This window comes from Mesoplodon densirostris, chromosome 5, assembly GCF_025265405.1.
Source record: "Mesoplodon densirostris isolate mMesDen1 chromosome 5, mMesDen1 primary haplotype, whole genome shotgun sequence".
In the NCBI taxonomy this organism is placed as follows: Eukaryota; Metazoa; Chordata; class Mammalia; order Artiodactyla; family Ziphiidae; genus Mesoplodon; species Mesoplodon densirostris.
Window position 1 is genome coordinate 129,876,273 of NC_082665.1, and position 8,417 is coordinate 129,884,689.

Here is an 8,417-nt window from a genome sequence, read left to right on the forward strand (position 1 = left end):
CTCTTCTCAGAAATTCAAATAATTACAGACCAAAAGCAGGCAGTGTAGACTTGAATTTCAGTTTACTTATTTGCGGGTGAACTTTGTGGTTTTTCTTTAGTAAAGAGGAGGAAGACTGATAGATGATCATCTCAGACTGACAAAGACTTAGGAGAGTAGTAACAATCTAGAATCCAAAATGATGGGGAAAGTTTCCTTCTATTGTAGAAAGAAATTGTTAGAGAAATAAGGTCGAGTAATTTATGTTTGGAGACTGTTATTTCATCCTTGACGTATCTGTATCCAGGAAATGTAAAACCCAATAACAAGATTCAATCTTACTTCAAGTCATAGTTATAAATATACTACAAAAGGAGTATCTCTATCCACTAAATTCACTGCAGTGGTCATTGGATATACATTTATTGCATAGTTTCTATTCAGTTACTTGTAGTCTTAATTTTTTTCTATTCAACAAAACATTTTAGCATTTAAGAACTATTTGATTGATAACACATGATTTTTAAATTCCTTCATTTTATACCTTTATTCCTTCGTTAATACTTTAAGATTTGCATAAATTTACAAAGATGTGCACACAATAATGTTCTTCACAGCATTGTTTATAAAGCAGAAAAAAAAAGAACCCAAAGGTCTCTAAACAGAAGACTGGTTATTAATTCAGATTAATATTTAAAATGATGTGCAGGAAATATAGTCAGTGTTTTATAAGAACTTTGTATGGAGTATAATCTATAAAATTATCGAATTACTGTGTTGTACACCTGAAACTAATATAGTAATATAAGTCAGTTATACTTCAATTAAAAAATCAAATCAAATAAAAATGATCGGGTAGGATATAATTATTGATACAAAAAGTTCTTCACCATACAGTGAGTTTTTTAAAAGTTTCCAAAAGCAGACTATGATCTTTTTTTAAAATTGTATGTTTAGAAAAAAAGTCTGGGAAGATGGAAGTCAAAATGTTAACAGTACTTCTCTCAGTGAATATGCAAACGGTTTTCACTTACAACTTTCTGTCCTGTGTACTGTGTGAGGTAATTTTTTTAAATTGTTCATTATTGTTTTTATATTTAGCATGTATAATTTTGCAGATGGAAAAATATTTCTCTTTTCAAAATCGAATTTGAAAAGGTATTATAAAAGGAACTCAAAGGAATTTACTGCTAGTATTTAAGCGTACCCAACAATGTCTGCACAACGCGTGTGAGTTTTATCGATAACACCCTGCCGTGTTTCTGAGGTTTTCCCCTCTGCCCCTGTTGAAATACTGTGGATGCTTCTCCCACCCCACTGTCTCCTTCTCCCTCTCCCTCCTTTGAGCTGAAACAGCAGACTCTTGTTCCCAGTATGCCCACTCTCAGTGAGGGTAGATTTGCACTAGAACATTAACGTCACTGGTCATTCTTCTGACATTAAACCTGTCCTTTACCTCGACCAGTTAAGTCAGGAAGTAGAGATGGCTCTTGAGCGCACATCACTAATGTAGAGTGTGTTTAACCAAACAGCTGTCTTGAGCGATGTAGATGTAAGCTCTGTTGAAGGTGCCCGAGTTCCGCCCTAAGGCTTTGCATTCCAGAAATTGAAACAAGATGATTTGTTTCAAAGGTAGAGAAATGTGACTCAGACCTCTCTTTGGCCCTTTTTAGACTCTATAGTCTGAACTGAAAGACAACGTTTTTTTTTTAATATCTTGCCAACCCCGGGTGTTTTGTGTCTACATCTGGTACTGCTGATTTCAGTCATCTTGAACCCTGGCTCGGTTGGTTGAAGTGATAGAGTTTCACCATTTGGGCAAGTGAAGGACAAGAATCACAGAGTAGGCAGAGAGGCAGACATTCTGAACACACCCATTGACTATCACTGTTTGTGATGTAAGTGAATATAAGAAACTGGCCTCTCCCTAGAATATTATAACAAACTTAGCACAAGTCCAAGAAAACTTAAGTGAGGTTTGTTAAAACTTAAGCAAGTCTTCGGGACTTCCCTGGCAGTCCAGTGGTTAGGATTTGGTGCTTCCCCTGCAGGGCCCAGGTTTGATCCCTGGTCAGGGAACTAAGTTCCCACAAGCCTCTTAGCACGGCCAGAAAACAAAAAAGAAAAAAACAAACAAATAAAAATAAATGGTGTAATATAATGTTAGAACTGTAACAAAATTTAAAAAATAAAAGCAAAGTCTTGTTGGGAGGACTTTCAAAAGCTTTGTTATCATCAGCATCAGCAGGTCATTCAAAGGTGGTATTCCTGTTATACCTTGGTTATTGCGAAGGTGTGACCTTGAATGTCTTACTGGGTCTCAGCAGACTCTCAGAATCTTCCCGAGTTATGAGGTGGTATTAGACCACAAACCCACTTCCATATTCTTTACCTATTTTCTTTTTTTCATATTTAACGTTAGCTTTTGCTAATATTTTTCCTTTTCCCTTTTGGTTCTTTCTTATCCACGTGCTCTGATACACTCAAATTCTCAACACCAAGAACACAGGAAATAAAACTCAGGGAAGAAGTGAGATTAGAGAATGGAGGGAAACGGGTGGATTCTGGGATCTCCAGAAACCTAAATTACATTTTTTTTTAGTTGCTTTGAATTGAATTTTCGTTAACCGTTGATCCCGTCTGGGTGGAGTAGTGTCCCAGGAGACCTGCAGTCAGGGCCCGGCTCCAGCCCTGAAAACCCCCATCCTTAGGCTGCAGTTTCATCCTGTGCCAGCCCCCACCCCCGTGTTAAAGTTTTAGGACGTGGTAAGTCAGTGAGCGTTAGCTGTGACTAACATCTATCGCTGTTTATGTAGTAGAGAGCTCTGTGGCTTTGATATTCCCAAATATAGAGGCAGAAGCAGCCTGTCGCCCTGTGTCAGTGGGTCACTAACCTGCTGCTGGACCCCTGCCTGGGCAATAACCCAGGTCAGGGAGTTGGCCAGGCTTCCCCCGCCCCCTTCCCCCAGGGGATCGTATCCAGGACCCTGCAGGCCCCGCCCACAGCCCACCTGCATCTTCTCTGTGAAATAAACATCTACCTGAAAACCAGGGGAGGAGGAGGGGGAGAAGCATATGTATGGTGGGGACGGAGAGAGTCACGCTTGTCCGGAGACGTGACAAGAGGCGGCAGTCAAAGCACAGGTAGGTGCTCCTCGGGCGGCGGCAGTGAGCTGCGGTCTCCGGGGCAGGTCACTTGCAGGTCATGGCGAAGGTGACCTTGTTCCAGAGCGCAGCATCTCACTTCTCTGCCCACGCCTTGAGCCAGGGCCAGCTTTCCAGACACTCCTCTCTTCCCCAGCTTTGAAGAGGCCAAGCTGCTGGTGTGGACTGACTTCTGACTCTGCTTCCTTTCCAGCTGACCCGCTGGTGGGTAGCATCGCCACACAGTACATGACCAACAGGGCGGAGCACGACCGGATGGCCAGGCAGTGGACCAAGCGGTACGCCACATAGGGCCCTGGCCCGCGGCACACTCACCAAGTGCATCGGGGCCCCGCACCTCGGCTCTGCTTGTCTTATTTTTATCACCTTTTGAACCGTTTTGTGATGGAATGTCATCCATCCCCCCACCTCCCTTTCCTTTGCTCCCCACCCCTTCCCGTTTTATTCCCTGTTTAATTTTGTTAACTTGAAAGATCTGGGTTTTTTTTTTTTTTAATCTCACCTCCACGGGGATGGGAACTTTTGTTTTCAGTGCAAACAATGTCAGATCTGTAATAATATGAGCTTTCTTTCAAAGCTTCGTATTCCTGTGTGGTTTTGTTTTTTTGTTGTTCGTTTTCTTTGGATCCTTTTTCCCTTCCTGTGATCTTCGGGAAAACACGAATTCAGAATTCTATCTCGTTTCTACTTCAATGTAATGCTTAGGGTTAATTTTTTTGTACTGAAGTCTTTATCGGTGGGTGCATGCTACTGGGAACCAGATTTTTGTACAAAAGCTTCAATCAGAATCACTGTGCATTACTGAGACTCTGTTTATCACTAGGCTTCTGTCCCCACGCAGAAGACTGCTGGATTGAACAAAATAATATGTATTTTGATTTACTTAAAGTGCTTGTAAATTTCTTAGGGACCTGCCACTTTTGACTGTGGATCAGTTGATGTACACTTGTATTATTAAAGCACTCAATAAATCACTGTGGCTGATAAATGCGCTTCTGGTAACCCAGCGTTTGCCTTGCATCCTGGTGACCGGCAGAGTTCTCCATGCAGCGAGGCTTGTCTAATTCAACTACAGATTCAGGTGTATTTTTTTCATCTCAAGCCTCTAATATTTCCTTGCAGTTGATTTGCTTGGCACGTGGAATTTCCCCAGCTGTCAATAGCCTGATGATTTTATGGTCGTTTCCGATCACTCTCGTTTTTGCATATTGGCTTCCCATTACTTTCTCATGGACATTTTTTCTGTTACAGCCTTCTTGATGCAATAATTCAAATGTGTGACTCCAAAAATAGACTCTTAGTGAAAATGAGGTCTGAGCTGATCGCTGTGTTAGACCACTTTTGGACTTATTTCTCTCTTCTTTTTCCTCTTGTTATAGTGATTGCCCTTGAGTTTGGAGTTTATTTTTCCACCATAATTTTAGTGGAGGAAGTAAACTCAACTCATATCAGTCATGGTCAGCACATTCAGTGACAAGAGTATGTCTGTCTGGCTTTGACCTTCAGGCTATTTTAGGTTTGCAGCTACAGTAGGCTGAGGAAACTTGTGTGTGGTGCAGCTTGAAAACCACACTGACATGCTGATTAATATTCAGGGTTCTTTGTGTTACAAGGCCCGTTGGAAACTCCTGCTTCTACTAATTATAGTTACAAGCCCACCATACAGCTTGGTCTCATTTAAGGGAACACCTTTCCTGCTAAATAGTAGGATTTCCAAATGTAAGTCATTTACCTCTAAATATTTCTGACTTCAATTTTAATATCCTTATCAGAAACATTTTAAATATCTGATTCAGAAGATGCAGTTTTTATTGGGTTTTAGCGGTTCAAAAGAAATCCTACAGAAAATATGTTTAAATGTTGAAAGTGGGACTTTTAAACCAAAGTACCTAAGGATTTTTTTAATAACGGTTTTACCATTCATTTTATTTGAAAACAGGTTCCAGCTTACAGAACACCATATGGCCTCGGTTACAGCTACTCAAATCTGTAGTTGTAACTAGAGTAACCACAGACAGTATGTATGAATGGGCACAGCTGTGTTCCAATAAAACTTTATTTACCAAAGCAGTCAGTAGCCAGATTTGGCCCGTGAGTTGTAGTCTGCCACTGCCTGTTACAGACCACCATAGACTGGGGGGAAAGAGTCAGATAACTATGTGTTTAACATTTCTTTCCTTAAAATGTTATAAATTTAATTAATATAATACAAGACTGATTTTTAGAAAATTACCCAGACTATTTTACTGCCTACAGACTCTCTCACCACCAAGGTTTATATGTTTAGTTTAATACTTTAGATTAAAATATTCAACCCTAAAAGCATTGAATCGTTTTAATATGAAATTTTATTAAACTGATTTTTTTTTACTTTTGACTGATTAAACCAGACTCATGATATTAATACTGACTTTTATAGAGAGTATTTAAATTCCGTTTGCCTTTCTTCTTTTAAAATGTCAGCACCATTGGACACACATTTTAAATGATGTTTCTAATATATTACATCTACATCCCCAATCTGGTTGTACTTTAGATCATTTTAAAATATGTGTTATTTAGGAGACAGAGATTATAACACCTCTAGTAGGAAATCCTATCAGAAATCCATGTGTGCTATTCCATGATCAGGTTTTCTACCAATTTGATATGAAGAGTCTATACAATTTCTTTCCCCATGTTATGAACTCCAAGGACTTAATGACAAACAAATGTACCTTCCCTTCAAACTGTGAAAGCTGGAAAAACTCCAGAGAGACCAAGAAACTCTTAGTTGAGCCTGTTAAGTCTAGATTCCAGATTAACATGGTAATTCTATTTGACATCAGAGCAGGCAATACAATTCTAATAAGTTTTCGATAACGCTTGTGAAATAAGATTTGAGAGTAGCTTAGCTCTCAGAAAGCTAAATAGTTTTGCTAATAATTATGGGGATAGCATTGACTTTGTACCCTAATATTATTTAACTTTCCAAACATACTATTGCTAGTTGTGGTATTTTGTAGCTTTGTTAAATAAAAAGTTGGCAGATCCTTGACTGAGGCAGGACCACTGGTAATTGAGAAAGTAGTTTAAAATGGTACTTATTGGGCTTCCCTGGTGGCGCAGTGGTTGAGAATCCGCCTGCCGATGCAGGGGACGCGGGTTCGTGCCACGGTCTGGGAGGATCCCACATGCCGTGGGGCGGCTGGGCCCATGAGCCATGGCCGCTGAGCCTGCGCGTCCGGAGCCTGTGCTCCGCAACGGGAGAGGCCACAGCAGTTAGAGGCCTGCGTACCGCAAATAAATAAATAAATAAATAAAATGAAATAAAATAAAATGGTATTTATTGATCTTAAATAATTCAGAATGTTGTGGCCTTAATTTGTCGTAAAACTGCAAATAAATAGAACAGTCCTCATTTGTTCTTCTATAGGAATCCATTGAAGATAGTAAATGCAGGAGTAGTCGATCTTTCCTTCTTATTCCAATATTAGATAGTAAATCTAAAAGTTTATCCTGAAATACTGGTTTGGGAATTAGGGAGAAAGGAAATAGTTATTCAGAAGGTACTATACACCAGGCCATACGTTACCTAATAAAAACCTTCGCCCAGCCCTGTAGGGTGTAGGTGGGTGTCACAGTCTGAATGTTTGTATCCCACAAAATTCATGAGTTGAAATCCTAATCCCCAAGGTGATGGTATGAGGAGGTGGGGCCTTTGGGAGGGGATTAGGTCATGAGGGTGGAGCCCTCGTGATTGGGGTTAGTGCTCCTATGAAGGAGACCCCAGAGAGCTCCCGAACCCCCTTCCATCACGTGAGGACACAGTGAGAAGCTGCAGCCTGCAGCCAGGAAGAGGGCCTTCACCAAAACCCAACCATGTCGGCACCTAGCCTTGGACTTCAGCCTCCAGAACTGTGAGCAATATATTTCTGTAGTTGATAAGCCTCCTAGTCTGTGGCTTACATAGCAGCCTGAAAAGACAGAGACAGGTGGCCCTGGGTCCTGCACAGCTAACAAAGTACTGAAGCGAGAGTTCCACCCAAGCACGTGACAGCGGAGCCCTTGCTGTCAACTACGAAACCACACACACCTTTCTCGTAATGACGAGATCATACTGTCAAGATAAGCTGGCCTAATTCAGTCTTAGAGTCCAGGGTCTGTACAGCTTTAGGTGCTGGGCGTCTTGCCATCTTCAGTAAATGGGAAATAAGGTTGTAGGAAGTGTGGCCCTGGTGTTCGATGGGAAACCAGGCAGTACTTCAGTCTTAGAGCTGCTGCCTTAACAACTGCCCAGCCCTGGGGAGACGTCACTTGGAAGAGCCCTGAACTTCTCTGCATCTCAGTGCTGTGATGAAAGCGCTGTTAACTATTACCAGGCATGGCAGTTTTTTGAATGTCTCCATAATAATTTGTGCTTTAGAAAAAGATACGTTTGTAGAGAACAGACTGGTGGCTGTCAAGGGGGAGGGATGGAGTGGGAGGTTGGGATTAGCAGATGCAAACTAGTATATATAGAATGGATAAACAGCAAGGTCCTACTGTATAGCACAGGGAGCTATATTCAATATCCTGTGATAAACCATAATGGAAAAGAATATTTAAAAAAGAATGTAATATATATATATATATATATATATATATATATATATATATATATGTATGTATGTATAACTGAACCACTTTGCTGTACAGCAGAAATTAACACAACATTGTAAATCAACTATACTTCAATTTAAAAAATTGATTAAAAAAATTAATGAACCAGCAGCGATAGTCCATACTTTATGCAGATTGAAAAAAGAAAAACGAGGTATGTTTGTAATTACTATGGAAAACAGTTGAAATTGTACAAAATAGCCCTACCAGAGGATCCTGACTTACCCATGTATTTTATTTCAAGGTGGCTTTATAACTTATTAACATGTCCCCTCTGTACAGGGCTCTCAGGTCTGTGGCATGGTCTTCAAGCCACACAGGCACGTTCCGTACCCTAAACTGGGCCTGTAATTGTCCACAGAGGAAAACTGGAGCCCTCCGAGTTGTCTGCTGAGCATAGCACTTCCAGCTACATCAGATCTGGTAGCTCCTGGAGTTAAGGCTGGCCTCTGAGGACCTCCCATGATAGCCATGCATCTCCCACATCCAGGCTCCCCATGGAAAGCTGGCTGGTCCCTTGGGCCTGGAACACTAGGCCCCTTTCACACTCGAATTCCACCAGGAGCACTGGTGATGTGCATTAGGGTGACCCGCTTACCCCAGTTTGGCTGGGACTTTCCCTCTTTTAAAAC

General features: G+C 40.9%; 1 protein-coding gene across 2 annotated transcripts in view; it reads left to right on the top strand.

Annotated features, from left to right (window-relative positions):
* Positions 1 to 4,116, top strand: part of LOC132490817 (ubiquitin-conjugating enzyme E2 E2) — a 350,790-nt gene extending 346,674 nt beyond the window's left edge. For both annotated transcript variants that reach the window (XM_060099484.1, XM_060099486.1), the window contains one exon: positions 3,338 to 4,116. In XM_060099484.1, coding sequence (XP_059955467.1) covers positions 3,338 to 3,435 — 98 coding nt within the window. In that variant the 3' untranslated portion in view covers positions 3,436 to 4,116. The remainder of the gene's footprint in view (positions 1 to 3,337) is intronic.
* Positions 4,117 to 8,417: the final 4,301 nt, after the last annotated feature.